At 49.0% G+C, this 18703-nt stretch overlaps 1 protein-coding gene across 1 annotated transcript; it reads left to right on the forward strand.

Annotated features, from left to right (window-relative positions):
• Nucleotides 1-1082: 1082 nt before the first annotated feature.
• Nucleotides 1083-17894, forward strand: CCM2L (CCM2 like scaffold protein). Its single transcript, XM_066625329.1, has 10 exons — nucleotides 1083-1185; nucleotides 6787-6954; nucleotides 7951-8034; nucleotides 8938-9121; nucleotides 11219-11757; nucleotides 12040-12175; nucleotides 14046-14109; nucleotides 15955-16102; nucleotides 16529-16667; nucleotides 16960-17894. Exons 1-10 carry the CDS (start codon nucleotides 1153-1155, stop codon nucleotides 17244-17246), a joined length of 1782 nt encoding a protein of 593 aa, XP_066481426.1. The 5' UTR covers nucleotides 1083-1152; the 3' UTR covers nucleotides 17247-17894.
• The last annotated feature ends 809 nt before the right edge of the window (nucleotides 17895-18703 follow it).

Raw genomic sequence — 18703 nt, forward strand, 5'->3', positions numbered from 1 at the left:
AAAAGGCCTTGCACAAAGCAAGGCTGGCCTTTCCTTTGTTGCTGCTGCTGCATCACAGACGTGAAATAGCAAGCAGTGGAGGAAGCCCTATCCCACAGCTCACGTGAGAGGTCAAACAGTCGCCATCATGCTGAGAGCAGTTGCGTTGGGCCAGTGCGGGCCCCAGCAAGTCTCCGGAGGGCCAGAGGCTCATTGGAGACTGGGGGCTCCCTGAGGGCCGTATTGGGAGTCCTTGAGGGCTGCAAGTGGCCTCAGGGCCAGGGTTTGGGCACTCCTAAGAACATAAGAACAGCCCCACTGGATCAGACCAGAGGCCCATCTAGTCCAGCTTCCTGTATCTCACAGCGGCCCACCAAATGCCCCAGGGAGCACACCAGATAACAAGAGACCTGCAAGGCTTCCTGGGAATTGTAGTTAAGAACATAAGAACAGACCCACTGGATCAGGCCATAGGCCCATATAGTCCAGCTTCCTGTATCTCACAGCGGCCCACCAAATGCCCCTGGGAGCACACCAGATAACAAGAGACCTCATCCTGGTGCCCTCCCTTGCATCTGGCATTCTGACATAGCCATTTTGAAAATCAGGAGGTTGCACATACACATCATGGCTTGTACCCCATAATGGATTTTTCCTCCAGAAACTTGTCCAATCCCCTTTTGAAGGCGTCCAGGCCAGATGCCATCACCACATCCTGTGGCAAGGAGTTCCACAGACCAACCACACGCTGAGTAAAGAAATATTTTCTTTTGTCTTCCTAACTCTCCCAACACTAAATTTTAGTGGATGTCCCCTGGTTCTGGTGTTCTGTGAGAGTGTAAAGAGCATCTCTCTATCCACTCTGTCCATCCCCTGCATAATTTTGTATGTCTCAATCATGTCCCCCCTCAGGCATCTCTTTTCTAGGCTGAAGAGGCCCAAACGCCGTAGCCTTTCCTCATAAGGAAGGTGCCCCAGCCCAGCAATCATCTTAGTTGCTCTCTTTTGCACCTTTTCCGCCTGCTTATCAAGCCCAGGAGGGGCAGGAACTTGGCCATTTGACATTAGGGCTGGTTGCTGGTGGAGTTTCCGACACAGGATGGGAAAACAAAGGATGGAGCACGTAGAGGAAAAGCTGCCTTCCTGGGGACGGGAGCAGAGCAAGAACGGGACATGGAGCCTGAAGCAAAGAAAGGGAAAAGGCCGGTATGTATGTATGTATGGCAGGGGACTGGACTCTGGGCGAGGGGCTTCTGTGCATTGAGTTCTTGGGTGTGCAGCTCAAGGTCCCCTCAACTCTTGATGGGGAACACTGAATGACGATGTTGTACGAGACAGATCCTCACATTCACTCAGGTGTGCAGTCAAGTGAAGTGTTGCACTTAGCAGTGTGCTGCCTCCTCTACATGGGGGGGGCCTTCCCCCACCACCAGGCCCAAAAAACCAGACAAAAAGGGGGAGGGGTGTGGTCCCAGAAAAGAGGAGGACTTCGCTAACAGGCTATTGTAGTGTTTCTCAAACTGTGGGTCGGGACCCACTAAGTGGGTTGAGAGCCCATTTCAGGTGGGTCCCCATTCATTTCAATATTCTGTTTTTAATATATTAGATTTGATGCTACCATTGTGTGTGACTGCGTTTGGGGAAATGTTACAGGCCTGTACTTTTGACAGGCTACTATTCATATTCTTTTAACAATGACAGTCAATGGGACTTACTCCTGGGTGAGTGTGGGTAGGATTGCAGCCTAGAATTGTTAAAAATTTTCCTACTTGATGATGTCACTTCCAGTCATGACATCACTTCCAGTGGGTCCTGACAGATTCATATTCTAAAAAGTGGGTCCTCATGCTAAATATGTGAGAACAACTGGGCTATTGCTATAATCCCTACTCCCCAATTTTTTTTTCCCTACGTCACAAATTACCATTTTATTGATCCCAGGGCTTCCTTTGAGTCTGGGATTAGCCCAAAAATATGTTTTCAGGGCCAGATGCTCAGTCCCAGAAAACAAGTAAATGCCCCTGAGCATGCACAGAGCACTACCCCTCACCACTGAGTAAGCACTTGTTGTTCTGACAGAGGGCCTCCCCTGAGATTTGATCCCTGGCACTTCCCATTTAGAAATGATCTTCAACACCATCAATTGCTAAAGCATGTCTTGTTGACTTTCTTATTTCAGTGGGGCAACTGTGGGCCAGGAGCTCCACTCAGGCCCACTCAGATTTCCCAGTAACTTCTCCCAAACACAACACTCCTCTCAAACTGAAATACTTGCCATAAAGACAGGAAATGAGATGATAGTTATCCTGCTAAGTGTATAAATTCACCCAGATAAGGGAAACAGCATTTTCAAGGGAGACTTCCCTCTTTCAAGTCTCTTGTATAGACAGGATAACTGCAAATCAGCAGCCCAAAATTCTTGGTTTCCATTTTGAAAAAAAAAAAAGAGCTATTTCTAGCCCTTAAGGCTGCCAGGACCGTCAAGCCTGACGGCATGTGCACAGGAAATATCGGGAAACTGGGAAAGATTTATGGGAGTTCAAAAATGGCACATCATCAAGAAGTGGAGAAATGATGGAATGGATGCTATTTTGGTTCATTCTCACAATTTGTATACAGGTTGCAGAATCAAAGTATTCTAGGTACAAAGTTTTGATCGAGCTGTTGTCCAATTAAAGCTGTCTCAACCACTCAATAGTATTATGCAAATATCATAAGAACATAAGAACAGCCCCACTGGATCAGGCCATAGGCCCATCTAGTCCAGCTTCCTGTATCTCACAGCCTGGGCCCACCAAATGCCCCAGGGAGCACGCCAGGTAACAAGAGATCTGTATCCTGGTGCCCTCCCTTGCATCTGACATAGCCTGTTTCTAAAATCAGAAATCTCTCTGCATCTCTGCATGTGGATAAAACTGTGGTTCAGAAGCAAGAAGCACACTTTCTTTTCAGACAAGATACCCACATGTGTCATGTCCTGGAACGTGCTTAAATCCCTAACAGGTATGCACTGCTGAAACAGAGACGCCTGCATTGGCTCGGTCATGTTGTGAGAATGGATGATGGCCGGATCCCAAAGGATCTCCTCTATGGAGAACTCGTGCAAGGAAAGCGCCCTACAGGTAGACCACAGCTGCGATACAAGGACATCTGCAAGAGGGATATGAAGGCCTTAGGAGTGGACCTCAACAAGTGGGAAACCCTGGCCTCTGAGCAGCCCGCTTGGAGGCAGGCTGTGCAGCATGGCCTTTCCCAGTTTGAAGAGACACTTTGCCAACAGTCTGAGGCTAAGAGGCAAAGAAGGAAGGCCCATAGCCGGGGAGACAGACCAGGGACAGACTGCACTTGCTCCCGGTGTGGAAGGGATTGTCACTCCCGGATTGGCCTTTTCAGCCACACTAGACGCTGTTCCAGAACCACCATTCAGAGCACGATACCAGAGTCTTTCGAGACTGAAGGTTGCCAACAGTGGTGCAGCCCTGTATAGGAGGCAGAGAATGAGCCTGTCTGGGCTTCACACCTCACACCATAAGCATCTCATTGTCCATTTCGAATGGTATTTCTTTGGAGGGAGCGCTGAAGTGAGAGAAATGTCTCTGCACATTATCAGGGATTCTCCATTTGACGACTGTTGTATGTTCCACTGCTGAGGTGCACTGACCCTGAAAAACAGACTCTGGAGCTGCTCCAACAGGTTCCAGGATAGCTTTGGTCAGTGCTAGCTCAGCTTGAGCCTGGATCTTTCCAAGAAAGCAAACATGCTGGCAGTTCTTGATTCACCTCTGCAAGGCTAAGAAGTCCCTCTTTAAGCCTCCATCTCTTAGGCTCTCTCAGCCCCCATTCTGAGCAGATGGGCCCATATGACCTTTCTGCACCCTTTCACTGACTCAGCACCATTCTCACTCTGGGGGGGGCGGGGACTCCCCAACCCCGCAGCTGCTGCCTCAGGCAATGTTGCCCATTTGCCAGCCTGGGCTCCTAGCTACAGAACCATCATCCTGTCCTGAGATAAGGGAGTGAAATCAGTTTGGTTGGCTGTCACCCACAGGGCAAACCTGTGATAGTTTGGCACCTCAGGCAAAGACTCCCAGTGGCACGCTTCTTCCCACTCACACTTGGGATGACATCCAAAAGTTTTCCTAAGCAAGGAAAACCGAACTGAATGGGATTTTTTGCAACAGCGTGTTCCAGTGGGTCTTGTACAGGAAGCTTTCCCAGTGGCTTTTGAGACTGGAGCAACTCAGTGATGAGCTTGTTTGGAAGAAGGTCCTAGGTCCAGTTCCTGGCAGCATCTTCAGAGAGGGCCTGGGAAAAGAACCTGCTCTGTCTGAAACCCTGGAGAGAAGATACCAGTCGGTGCAGATGACATCGAGCAAAGAGCCACCAATGTCTGACTTTGTCAAAAGCAGCTTTATGGATTCTGCTTGTGAGATTCATAGTCCAGATCTGATTGTTCCCAGTTCTGCTTCCTAGTGGCGTGCCAAATCCCCTCCAGAGGTGATCAGGTTTGCTTTCCGGTAGGGCTACCTCTGCATTGCCATGTGCTGCTGAGGCCAGGCTCCACTTGACCACTAGAGAGCGAGAGAGACAAAGATGGAGAGACTGTCCTGTTTTGGATGGAGGAAAATGAGCACACTTGTTTTTACACAAAGTGACTGTGGCAGTAATTTCTCTGCTTTCAGTTTCACAGGAAGGAGCATCTCAACCATAATGTACTAGGCAACAGGATTTTAAGAAAGGGCAAAGCAACGATTAATCCCATCACAGTCAAAAGAGATGTCATTTCTGGACTTTGTGGCGGTTGAAAAGGAGACTCACATGGTATTTTGCTCTGCCCCCAGGGGGGAGCAGCGCAGGTGTTACACAGCCCTTGACAGCCCATCCTGCATTAGGCTGATTGCTTGCTAATAGCCCAAGATGATTCACTGATCCTTCGCTGACAGAAGGGTCTCCTGATTGCTAGAAGTCTCTCTCCAGCTTTTGAAATGATATCCACAAGGGCTTGGAGCAGGTGACCCCCCCCCCCTGCAAGTGAACAAAGAAACAATTTGGAGCTATAGACACAGAGACAGCTGCAGGGGGGTCTAGCGAAAAACTGGGGGTGAAGCCTGAGTTGAGAGTTACACAGAATCTGGTGCAGTGCAGGCTGTACATATTTTAAAGAATGTATTTGTTTCCACAAAGCAAATCATGCAAAGATAACAGAGGAGAGCTGGTGGAACTCAGTGGCTAAGAGCCTGTGGTGCAAATCAGTGCTGCTCTGATTGGATCTCACCTCTGTCACGAACTCACTGAGTGGCCTTAAGCAAGTTACTCCCTCGCAGCCGCAGCTGCTAAAATAGGACTTGTGTAGCTCACAGGGTTGCTGTAAGGACTGCAGCAAGATCATTCCTGTAGAGCTGTGGTTCTCACACATTTAGCACCGGGACCCACTTTTTAGAATGAAAATCTGTCAGGACCCAGTGGAAGTGATGTCATGACTGGAAGTGACATCAGCAAGTAGGAAAAATTTTAAAAATCCTAGGCTGCAATTCCACCTACCCAGGAGTAAGTTCCATTTACTATCATTGTTAAAAGAATATATGTAGTAGCTTGTTAAAAGTACAGGTCTGTAACATTTCCCCAAATGCAGTCACATCCCATGGTAGCATCAAGTCTATTAAAAATAAAATATTGAAATGAATGGGGACCCACCTGAAATTGGCTCGCGACCCACCTAGTGGGTCCTGACCCACAGTTTGAGAAACACTGCTGTAGAACCCTTAAGACAGCTGTACAAGTGAAGTGTCATTCCGAACCTCCAGGGTTCCCTCGCCCAAAGGAGACTAAATTCTGTAGTGCTGCCCAAGAACTTCTCCCCGCTTGGAAGGGCAGAAGGCACACTGCAAATCCACTTGGCTGACTTGGGGCGATCATACTTCACATGAGTGCTGCAGGGGCACCAGCATTTCTCACAGCAATTCAGCCTCATGTGGACATGTGCAGATGGGTCAGCCATCATCCATATGGCATGCATTGCATGCTTGGCTTGGAAACAGCTGCAGAGTTCTTCAGGTATCTTCAGAAAACATGTCTGCTGCAGGACGGTACAGCCATCCTTAACAGCCCTTAGCACAGAAAGATGCTGGAGGCTTTGGCTACAGTATGTACACCTGCTGCCTGCTGGTCAATTTGTAGGCTGGGAGGAGATTATGTTTTTCAGTTGGTCCACCCATCCCAAAATGGCTTACAGTTGCACTCCACAAAAACATACAGTGGCTGTGACTATTTCTCCCACTATGAGATGCGTACACCAGGTGTGGCTCAAACAGCTCCACTGTCCAATGCTGTCCTTGACTCACTGCTGTCAGACCCCTTCTGAAAAGGCCCCTTCACTATGCTCTGTCCCTTTCGAGGTTCTTTACCCAAAACAGGAAGGGACCACAGGAGAAAGGAGTGCTTCACCATCCACTCTTCCCACTCCTTCTTCATGCGGTGTTGAAAGAGATGCAATTCCCTCACAACTTAACCATGCAAGGAAGGAGTGGTAAGAATGCAAGAGACATAAACTCTGCAGAAGGACGGTTCCAGGCACACTTCATTTACACAGAGTTTTTTAAGTGTCTTGACACAGAACATAACTTGGCATTTTGCAGAACGCAGAGGAGAGCAACCTGCAGGCATCACTATCTTTCTAGAACCCTTCCTCCTATTTTTCTGGGACCCTCTGTCAACATTTCAACTCCCTTGTGTCCATTTCCAAATCTCTGTCCACTGCCAGATGAATCAGCGTTTACCGGTCCTCCTTTCCCTCTTGCTTGTGCCCAGGGGTTTGTGTCTCCCATCAAACGACTGGTTTTCCCAAAGGCAGCGCGAAGGCAAATCCTCAAGAGCAGCTTCTGCCGGCGTCCTTTGCACTCGGTGCCGCTGTACCCCCCAGACTACCTCATTGATCCCCAGATCCTCCTTCACGATTATGTGGAGAAGGAAGTGAAGGTGAGAGTGGGGAAAGGAACATAGGGGGGGGGCCTGCATGCGGCTTAGCTTGCTGGTCTAGTGTAGAGCTTCAGAGAAGTCCCAAGTTTAAAATTCACACCCACCATGAACTTAGTGGCCTTAGACAAGCCCTCATCGAAGGTCATAGAGACACAAGAGAAGCCCTGCTGGATCAGGCTCCCTAATCCCATATCCTGATTTCCACATTGGTTTATCAGCTGCCTCTGGACAGGCTATAAGCAGAAGGTCAAGAGGTTAAGCAGCCTGGGCAAAGGAAGCAAAGGAAATTTTACTCACCTCCTCTGCAGCTCCCTGGTCCCCAATGGGCATACTCAGATCTACACCAGCTAATTTGCTGGCTTTAAGACCCAATCCTATCCAACTTTCCAGCACTGGTGCAGCCGGAATGCAGCCCTGAGATAAGGGAATGAACATTCCCTTACATTGAGGAGGCCTCTGTGACTGCCTCCCCACCGAAGGACGCAAGCGCACGCCCCATTGGCAAGGCTGCACCAGCACTGGAAAATTGGATAGGATTGGGCTGTTAATCTACGAGGTCCAAAGGAGTGTGTCAGGCCTCACGTGCAGGATGGGGGCTCCAGATCTCACAGATGCGGCTGCTGCTGAGATCTGCCCCTGACCTGCCCTGACCTGCCACCACCCTCAACCGACTTGCTCCAGCAGCCCCCACCCAGCAAGAACCTCCAGGAGCCACTACAGTGCGTAGTGCACTACAGCTCACCCCATGCCATTTGCAGCAGCGGCCCAGAAGCATGCAACTGTGGCCTGGCGATCTGGCCTGTGTGTGAATTCTGGCAGTGAAAGGCCCAGATAGGACTGGGCTGTAAAACTATGTTTACTAAGTAAACAATCTGCCATCCTAATTGTAGATGTGCTCCAGTGCAAAACTGCCACTTTCGAGATTCCTTCAAAATCCTCTTACGTCATTATCTTTTCTCACTGGTCACCTGTTTGAGCATTCTCTTTCTCCCCCAGTTTTTAGGTCACTTGACTTGGGTGACCACTTCTCTGAACCCCTCCAGCCGTGATGAACTGCTGCAACTGCTTGATACTGCAAGGGTAACCAAACAGCGTACTTCAGTGTGCTTTGATGATGTTCAATTAGCAGTCATGCTCAGAATGAGCTCCCCCAGAGAGAGTGCCAGGAGCAGTGTTAAGGTGTTAATCCTCAACAGAGAAGAATGAATGTTGCACATGTAGTGCAAAAGTGGGAAATTTAAGTTCCCATGACCAGCGTAAGCACTGTCTGGGCAACTGTCTGTAGTAACGAACTGTCTGTCCCTCTTCCTCTGCCAGCTCCGTGGGTCAGACAGTTCATTACTACTTGTAGTTGCCCTAGAAACAGAGCCACAGAACCCAGATAATTTTCGGTCATTGTGCTCCAAACTCCTGTGGCACACCGGTTGACCTTCTGTGGCACACCAATGGGCTGCGGCACACCGGTTCCAAATCGCTGCCCTAAGCTATGCAAAAGAGGAAGTGGAGATTAGTGGTTTCTCCTGATCACATGACCCATTCAGTTAGGAGGGCTGTGCTCTGAGGTGCCCTGTGGGACATGGAGAGTCTGCAGCTTCCCCCTCTGACCAGCTGTCCTGGTGGTTTAGTGTGCAGAGAGTTCGATCGTATCTCACAGGACTGTATTCCACATCTGACTGGAGGAAACGAGTTCTAGTTAATGAACACAATACATACAAGAGCCACGACTGGACTTTTCTGCCTTGCCCTGTGGCTTGGCTCACTTACTTGACCCATCTGAGTCGATTGGTCTGACCTGTGCTTTTCTGCTGCACACCTGTTCTCTGCGCTGTGTTCTGACTGGGGGAGAGGGACCTGTTGAGGGCTGGTGGAGTGCATGCCTGGAAGTGGGATGTGACGATCTTGTGTCAGCCCTTCCTGATTCCAATTTCCCAATCTGATGCAACCCTGCTCAGTGACTCCCCCTTTCTTCTGGCTCTCCTGCAGCAACTGAGGGAGCTTCCACTGAAGACGACCCCTGAACAGGACAGCATCCTGAGCCTTTCGGCACGCTGCCTGCTCCTAACCTGGAGAGACAATGAGGAGCTCATCTTGCGGATCCCCACCCACGAGATTGCAGCCGCCTCTTACCTGAGGGATGATGCCCTCCACCTCCTGGTGCTTAAAACAGGTGTGGATCAACTTGGTTTAAAGAATCCTGCACGGCAAACCAACCAAACACAGAGTTTCTGGGGAAAATGAGCACCGAGACTGTTCCAGGCTGTGCAGTTCAAGGCATCCCAGTTAAGGGCTCAATCCTATCCACCTTTCCAATGCCGCTGCCACCACAATGCAGCCCTGAGGAAAGGGAACAAACAGTCCCTTTGACTATAAATGTTCAAAGCATAGATATAGTACCCTGATAAAAGTACAGATGTCTCATATTTCTCCAAGTGCAGTCACATACCATGGAAGCATCAACTCTAAAATATTGAAATGAATGGGCACCCACCTGAAATTGGCTCATGACCAATGAGTGGGTCCCAGCCCACAGTTTGAGAAACACTGCACTAGCCTATTCAGTGATGAAGATTAATTTAAAAACAGAAGGAAACATGAATGTCCCCAGGGGAGAGCCCCTGTGGCCTGCTTGGACTGGCAGCAGCTTTGCTAGCTGAACTATCTGAGATCCTTCTTCATCACTGAAAAATAGGATGCAGGGCCACTGAGAGCTGGCATTGTGTCTGGGCAAGATGCCTGATTGGGCCCCCTTCCCCACAGTTCCCCAAGCACACTCATCCCCACCACCCTCTCATTTCCTTGCTTTGAGTAGTGCTGCTGCTTTTCTTTTCTTCTACCTCAGCAAAGTCCTCCCCATTTGCTTCTTCTAATAAGGCTACGGCGTTTGGGCCTCTTCAGCCTAGAAAAGAGGCACCTCAGGGGGGACATGACTGAGACATACAAAATTATGCAGGGGATGGACAGAGTGGATAGGGAGATGCTCTTTACACTCTCACATAACACCAGAACCAGGGGACATCCACTAAAATTGAGCGTTGGGAGGGTTAGGACAGACAAAAGAAAATATTTCTTTACTCAGCGTGTGGTTGGTCTGTGGAACTCCTTGCCACAGGATGTGGTGATGGCGTCTGGCCTGGACGCCTTCAAAAGGGGATTGGACAAGTTTCTGGAGGAAAAATCCATTACAGGGTACAAGCCATGATGTGCATGTACAACCTCCTGATTTTAGAAATGGGCTATGTCAGAATGCCAGATGCAGGGGAGGGCACCAGAATGAGGTCTCTTGTTATCTGGTGTGCTCCCTGGGGCATTTGGTGGGCCGCTGTGGGATACAGGAAGCTGGACTAGATGGGCGTATGGCCTGATCCAGTGGGGCTGTTCTTATGTTCTTAATGATGCAGGGGCATCCAGGGATAGACTTTCCCTATCTCTCTCATTACTATGTGGTGACTTTGAAGCAAAGCCCAGGTGAAATAAACTTGCCTAACCTTTCCATAATGTTAATTTCACCTGCAAACCATGCCCAAACACAGGAGATCCAAGGCCATGTGTTCTAGACACACATTAGAAGAAGGGTGGCGCTGACTATTGGGGCTTGGGAATTGTGTGATCTACTGTGGGGGCCTGGCAGCTCTGGTCTGAAGGTGTGTCACTTTCCCCTGTTTGAACTGTACTAATACATGTTGATGCTTATGGAGAAGACTTGGGCTGCATTTCCACTACAGCTTTAACCCACTTTCAGTGCACTTCTATTCCCTCAAAGCTGGGGAAGGACAGACAGTAGATTGTTAAGGAATCTGAGAACTGTTAAGGCTACCCTTAAACTCCAGTCTCCAGAATGCATTGGGGAAACAGAAGTGTACTGAAAGTGGATTAAAGCTGCAGGGGAAACATAGCCCTGGGTAGGCTGAGATTGAGGTACCCACATTTATGTTTTAATACCTTTGTTTTGTACTGTATAGTTTGTTTTGTCCTAGCCCAGGCCCTAGGGATTTTGCTGCCCTGTCCACCCCTCCTCAGGCCTGCCTTGGGCTTGAACCCTGGAACCTTCTGCATGCAGAGCAGGTGTCCCACCCCTGTGCTCCAGGTCAGCCCTCAGTGCTCATCCTAACCTACCCACAGGGTTGTTATGAAGATAGAGTGGGACAAATTCTATAGATGCCGCCCTGAGGCCTTTGGAGGGTGGATGGGAGAGAAAGAGGAGAAATGGCCTCCATCAGAGTTGCTTGAACACAAGTTCCCCCCCCCCCCGCATTCTCTTTCCCAGGCTTGGGAGTTGACCCAGTCCCTGCAGGGGGCAGCTTGGACATTTATCCCGGAAGTTTGCAGGAGAAGAAATTCCCCGGAGGACCGTCCGAGAAGAGACCAATGGAGCCCCGGCCACTGGGGGGCACTATGGAGCGGAGGCACACCATCTGCAGCCTGGACTGGAAAATAGCCCGGAGTGGGCAGGATGGGCGACCAAGTGGGGGAGGGAGTCTGGAGCGGAAGCAGGGCACGGGCAGCTGGGAGAAGAGACAAGGGACTGCAGGCAGCCGGCCCTTCGGGAGCTGGGAGCGCAGGCAGACCTACAGTGGGAGCTGGGAGCGTCGCCCTGCGGGCAAGGGTGGTGGGAGCTGGGAGCGCCAGCCGACCAGTAAGCCAGGGGGTAGCTGGGAGCGCAGGCAGGCTTACAGCGGCAGCTGGGAGAGAGGGAAGACCTGTGGCAGCTGGGAGCGGAGGCACACAGGAAGCAACCCCCTGGACCCCAAGGAGCCCAGCCCCGAAGCCTACTGCAACCTCATCATCCTGGCTGTGGCTAACAGAGTAAGTTGCTGCCCCCCCATATCTCACTTCCAGCCCCACTTCCACACACACACAAAAACCAGGTGAATCCCAGCAGAGAGGGTGGATTTCAAAAGAGGCAGAAAGCATCATCTTGTTCATTGTTCTAAGGTTGCAATTCTCAGCATGCTTGCTTACTAGGGAGTAAGCCCTGTTGATAACAGTGGGACGAACTGTGAGTAAATTTCTTAAGAACTGCCACATGTGCCTGCAAAACAACTGCAGAATAAGCTTCTAATTGCTTTTGCTTTTTCTGGGATGCAGGACACAGCCGAGGAATCGTGTGCCCTGATCTGCCAGGTTTTCCAAATAATCTATGGGGACCAGACCATTGAGTGTGTGGACCGGGCCGGCTATCACTACACCTCCACCCCAAAGCGTCCGTGGCTGTCCAGCCGGAGTGAGTACCAAGACCACTGCCCTCCATGGAGTCAGACGGATGGCCCAAGTAGTTCAGTGCTGTGTGTACCAACTGAGAGCAGCTGATGGAGACCTTGGGGACCACAGTGCCCCAGTTCATACACGTCAAGCAGGGCCTCCTATATGTCAAGGTAGCCACCAAGATGGCCTCTGACCATTTCCTAGAAAGGTCCAGGGAAAGATACTGCATAGCCCCCACGCCGTTAGGGGTTGCATCTAAACACTGGACAAAGGTCAATTCCAGTTTGCTTTTCCCAAGCCTCTGAGGATGCCAAGAGCACTGGCTCTTAGAGTTACTGGTAGTTATTTCTAAAAACTTTGCTGAAAAGCTTTTCGACAATGGTAAGAAGCCAAAAAGGCTCTGGCTTGTCTATTCCAAAAGCACCAACAAGGTTTTTTTGCTTTTGTAGCAGAACATTTTCAGGCAGTGCCACTTGGGAGGGCTGGACCAGTGGCTGGGAACACCCGACTGACCTTCTGAAACAGCAGCCAGCCATTCACTGACAACAGAAAAGTCACCCAGCCATTTCACTGCATACTGCAAGTGGATGTAAACAGAATCCAGGTTCTGACTGAGCAAATGAATTGGTGCAGAACACCAGTCCAGTGTTGTTCTTAGCACCCCCAAAATCTTTGTGACTTTGTAAAAAAAAAAAAGTTTAAAACACTGTTCTTTGTCATAGCCCATGGCAGACACTACATTTAAAAAAAAAATCTGAGCCCTGATGCCTGGCTTGCCCCCCCCCTCGAGTTTCAGCTTGCCTGCTGCCCTCCTAGAGGTCAGCCTGCCTGATCCCACCTCCCAGAGCAAAACTTGCCCAGCTTCCTGGGTAGCTAAGATGGCCCACTTACCCCTAAGGTTGGCCTGTCTGAATCACTCCTAATCTTGCAGTCATGGTGCTTCATATGTATGGGCAGAGTAGTATATCAAGAGATTTGATGGCGCTGGGCTGGATTTGGGTGTTGCTCCGAGAGAGCATTGCGATTTTAGTTACTGTTACCGATTACAGACCTTCTGCTGGGATGATGGAGAGAACAGTTGGGTGAGAACTAGCCTGCAGATTTGGGCTGCAATCTATGCACGCTCACTTGAGAAAAAGCATCATTGAGCTCGTTCTAGGAAGACACACCTAGGCTTGCACCGCACAAGTGATTTTACAGTCATTCCCTTTCCCTAGAGAGACCTGTGAATTGTAGTTCTGTAATGGGGTGCTAGGGATCTGTTTGGTAACAGAAAGTTTGCAGCACCCTAACCAAACTACAATTCCCAAGATTCACTGGGGAATGTGCTGACAAGCTGGTACAAAGGTGTGTCTACATCAGCATTTTTAACCTTTTTCAGCTCATGGCACACTGACAAGGCACTAAAATTGCCAAGGCACACCATCAGGTTTTTGGCAATTGACAAGGCACACCATGCTGCCAGTGGGGGCTGACATGCCCCATTGGTGTTACTAATAAATGATCCCAAATTCCTATGGCACATCTGTGGACCATTCGTGGCCACAGCACAGTGATTGAAAATGTCTGGTCTACCTGTTTGTAAAACAGATATACCTAGCTGTCTTTTCTACAGTGGAAGAGAGGGAATACCTGTGCTTATTTGAATACGCTTTTTACTTGCATGCCCATATTAAAATTTCCTAGCACTGAGTGTAAGCTAAAAAATGAACACACTTGTTAGTAGCAAAGTCGAATGATGAACATGGTTTTATTGTTGGCCAGCTGGGCACTGTAAAGTGAAAAGCAGCAGGCTATGAATGACTTACAGAAGGCAGAGAGGGGGTTGGGATGGATAATGCAGACTCCCATTTTTTCCCCTGTTGTCACCTCCTCGTGTGTGTTCCCAGGTGAGAGCTGTCGAACCAATGGGACACATGGATACGATGCTGATTTCAGTTGCTGCAGCTCCTTGTGCGTCCTGCACTCCTAATTGGTAACAAATACATGTCTACAACATGCTTCACTGGTTTTCATTGTCACAGTCTCTGAATATCCTGATAATCCGGGCCAGCCTTAGGAGCTGCAGGGCCCAAATGGAAACATTTTTTGTGGAGCCCCCTGTTCACAACCAAGGTCTGTAGAATCTTAGAGAAATAAATGGAATGTATTATAGACTTCTCCATGGTAGAATGGAAAGCGATCAAAAAGTACACTTAAAAAGTGCATATGAGTTAATGGATCAAATAGATCAAGATACATTTTAATATAAAATTGCATACATGTAAGCAAAAATGTAAACAGCAGAAACAAACACTACTGACTTTTTAAGAATTTAGAATTCAAAATTAAAAGCATTGCTGTTCTCTAGACAACCTGCAATGTGGTGTTAGGTGTCTGTTGCAATGTGTTGTATTTGACAAGACTAGAGTAGGTTACCCCAGCATGGGGGGTCCTTAGGTGCAAGGCTCAATTGGGTGCAATATGTCCAATTGGTTAAAGCCATCCCTGAGTGGGTCCTAATTCTGGGTAAACAAGAAAAAAGAAGTGTGCCTCTGGGCATATGCAGACTGAATCTGAGCACAGGCTGCAGGATCAGCCCAAGAGAATCCAATGTCTTGTTTACAGCAGCGACCTTTTCTGCTTTCAGGTGTAATGGCGACCTGCCTCCCACACTGGGGTGTGGGGCCAAGTCTTTCAAGCAGAGGGTGTGAGGTCCAAATGCTCCTCTGGCCTGAAGCATGTGGTTTTATTTTTTATTTAATAGAAGAGCTATATACTTTCCATTTCCATTTATATACTTATATTCTTATAAGTATACTTATATAAGAGTTATATACTTTCCATTTCCACAATGGAAATAATTTGCATAATAATAATATAAGGGCCCAATCCTAGCCAACTTTCCAGTGCTGATGGCAGGAGGTCTGGCTCAGTTGGTAGAGCTGCCGCCTTGTATGCCTGAAGATCTGAGGCTGCCAGTTCGAAACAACCGGAAGTACCCGAGAACTGACGACACACTGATATACTGGTGAGCTGACCCTCGGTGGCAGAGAGGAGTCGCCCTCAAGTGGAGCGTGGGAGGAGAAGGGCCAGAGAGAGGCCAGACTGGGAAGGAATCCAGTTGGAACGAGGAGTTCTATGAAAGACAAGAACTATTCAATTGTAAAAATCCCTACGGGGGTTTAGAACAGCCTGCCTACGTAAAGCGCCTTGGATTAAAGTCTGAGGAGAAATCTGATGACCAAAGAAAGGCGGTATATAAATACCTGTATAAATAAAAAATAAAATGCAGCCATGCCAAGGGTTTGTGCACTGCATCCTGTAATGGGGGGGGGGGAGTCATGGAGGTCTCCTCAAGGTAAGGGAACATTTGTCCTGTCACCTCAGGGTTGCATTGGTGCTGGAAAGTTGGATAGGATTGGGCCTTAAAGCAACAAACAATCCAGTCTGTAATAATTGGGAGAGGAGGAAACAACCCAGAGGCCGCAGATGACATTAACGAAGAGTCAGAGAGCAGAAAAAGAGTAAGCTGCAAAAGCCAATTGACATCAGAACACCAGGCAAGAAAGAGAAGCAAACTGCCCAGGACAGGGGCTGCCATACTCTGGTGCCACAAAGGCCTCCTTGTCCATCCCACCACCTGGGGGGGGGAGGGGAGGCACAGCAGGTCTTCCTCAGATAACCTCAACCAATGGGCAGATTCATAGGGGGCACTCCATGAAGCAGTGGGGAGAACAAGCTCTATATCCCACACAGAGTTCCTGCCAAGACAAGTGGAGAAGAGTCACTGAGCAGCTCCCTCCTTTCTCCCTGCAGTGATGGTTCCCATGACACTTTTGATGCCTGTTGCAGTGACACTTCCTCCCCTTCGTTCCACCGGTCACATCACAGCCTCGCAACGGCTTGCAGTGAGAGCGACCAGAGCAGTGCGGGGCTGGAGCAGCTACAGGACTACATGGTCACCGTGAGTCTGGCTTTGCTGTGCAGACACAGGGGGCAGATGGCAGACTTTTCTTCTGCATCCATGAGAACGTTTGCCACTTCCCTTGGTTGCACACTGCTTCCGGCCAATGGTACTGAGATACAACTTAATAATGTGTTGACGGATGGATATTCTGCTTCTCTTTAATGTATTGCACAGCTCGCTGGCATAAAACTAGCAAACAATACAACAATTTGCATGTCAGAAAAATAAAATTAAAAAATACAAAAATGAGCTCAAAGCTACAATTGAATAATGTAATGATAGCATTATTTAAGGCAGGATCAAAAACTGAAACATTGATATGAAATGCATGCAGAAGATGTTTTAAAAGGACATTGGAAAGCTGCTGGATGCTCCCAGCTCCATGCACTCTTTCTCATCCCCTCTCTTTCACTCTTCCTGCAGCTGAGAAACAAGCTGACTCCACAAGAGATCCAACAGTTTGCACTGCTGCTCAGAGAATACCGGATGGGCCTGCCAGTGGAGGGATACTGCACTGGCCTTCTCCAACTCTACGGGGAAAAGCGAAAATTTCTTCTGTTGGGTAATACAAAATCTCTCCAAGGTGACGGGATGGTGATGCTGTGCATGTATAATAATGGGGATGTCCCACATTCAACTCAAGTGGTCTTTGGTTGATGGAATTCACACGTGTTCATCGGATGTGAAAATGTGTAGTCAAAAAGCATAGAAATTTGCATTTAAAGAATGAGATGAAAGCTGGGATTCTTGAGTGCCCGAATCCTGTCCTTTTCTGCACTTGTACAAACTCGCATTTTTTTCTGTGCCTTTCTTCACAACTTTCCCTGCTCCTCCTCCTTCTTCTTCCGTAACAGGGATGCGACCCTTTGTTCCTGATCAGGACATTGGCTACTTTGAGAGGTTTCTGGAGAACATTGGCATCCGGGAGGGAGGGATCCTGACCGACAGCTTCGGGCGCATCAAACGGAGCATGAGCAACACCTCGGCCTCAGCCGTGCGCAGTTATGACAGCTGGTCTTTGCGCTCCGAATCTGAGTCTTTCAATCGCATGATCACGGACATCACCCATGACATTGAGGCCTTGGCACGTGACGAGGAGGAGGAGGACGCGGTGGTTGAGGAAGAGGACAACTACCTGTGATCCAGCAGAGCATTCCTTGGGTTCTCTTTAGACCTGATAGAAAGAGAAGGTCAGAGGCAGCCAACTTCTGGATGCTGGTTGCTAGAGGGCTCTTCCTTCATGCTGTGTTTGTGGAACTCTCTGAGGGCACTTTGCAGGTAGAAACAGGATGCTGGACTCTCTGGACTGTGGGTCTGATCTTGCAGGGCTTTTTGTATCTTGTTGTTCTGCTACCTGCCCCAGCCATGGCTTGCCCTTTGCAGCCAGTAGCCCCTGCCAGTCTCGGGAGATTGCTCTGTGTTTCTCACCTGGATTTTGGTTGTCCAGCAGCCCACCTCCAACCAAGCTGCAATGGAGCAAGGCTGCCACCTGCTGGTGTAGTGGAGCAAATGCACAGTGACTGCACAAATCCCTTTCTTGTCAAGGTAACAATACTCTATTGTTTCACTTCACTGGTCCTTTCTCCACTATGATGAACTCATTTCCTGTTCTTGCCTTTTTAATTAACCTGGTGTGGTCATGAGAAGTGCAGAGTAGGAGGAATTTGCAGTGGGTGCATCACCACCCGCCAGAGTCACATGCAGCTGCAGTGGCTTTGGTCAGTAATGGCTTTGGTGTTGCCCTTGGTTTCCAGTTCACTTCTCTTAAAATACATATTCTAGAGAAACTGTGTCTCTTCCTTCTTTTTCTTTATTTGAAGTTCTGCACTGACTGTGCAAAGAATAACACTGATGTGAGAATCGCATCAACATCCATTATGGGGTACAAGCCATGATGTGTATGCGCAACCTCCTGATTTTAGAAATGGGTTATGTCAGAATGCCAGATGCAAGGGAGGGCGCCAGGATGAGGTCTCTTGTTATCTGGTGTGCTCCCTGGGGCATTTGGTGGGCCGCTGTGAGATACAGGAAGCTGGACTAGATGGGCCTATGGCCTGATCCAGTGGGACTGTTCTTATGTTCTTAACTACAATTCCAAGGAGGCCTTGCAGGTCTCTTGTTATCTGGTGTGCTCCCTGGGGCATTTGGTGGGCCGCTGTGAGATACAGGAAGCTGGACTAGATGGGCCTATGGCCTGATCCAGTGGGGCTGTTCTTATGTTCTTAACTACAATTCCCAGGAAGCCTTGCAGGTCTCTTGTTATCTGGTGTGCTCCCTGGGGCATTTGGTGGGCCGCTGTGAGATACAGGAAGCTGGACTAGATGGGCCTATGGCCTGATCCAGTGGGGTTGTTCTTATGTTCTTAACATGATGCTGATCAAGTCAACAGAATTTGGAATGAGAGACAAAAGAAAGTGGAAATCTATCTGGATGCGTCCAGGTAAAAGCAAACATGGGGTGACCCACTCTGAGCACCCCCCTTGCACTGACAGTGATTACTCTGTGCTGCAGTGTAGACAGTGGGGGTAGAATAGTGACTGAAGGGCATCCTCAGGGTACCCTCCCATCGGTTCTTGTCTTAGCCATGACCACATTAGC

Source organism: Tiliqua scincoides, chromosome 4, assembly GCF_035046505.1.
Source record: "Tiliqua scincoides isolate rTilSci1 chromosome 4, rTilSci1.hap2, whole genome shotgun sequence".
NCBI classification, from domain to species: Eukaryota; Metazoa; Chordata; class Lepidosauria; order Squamata; family Scincidae; genus Tiliqua; species Tiliqua scincoides.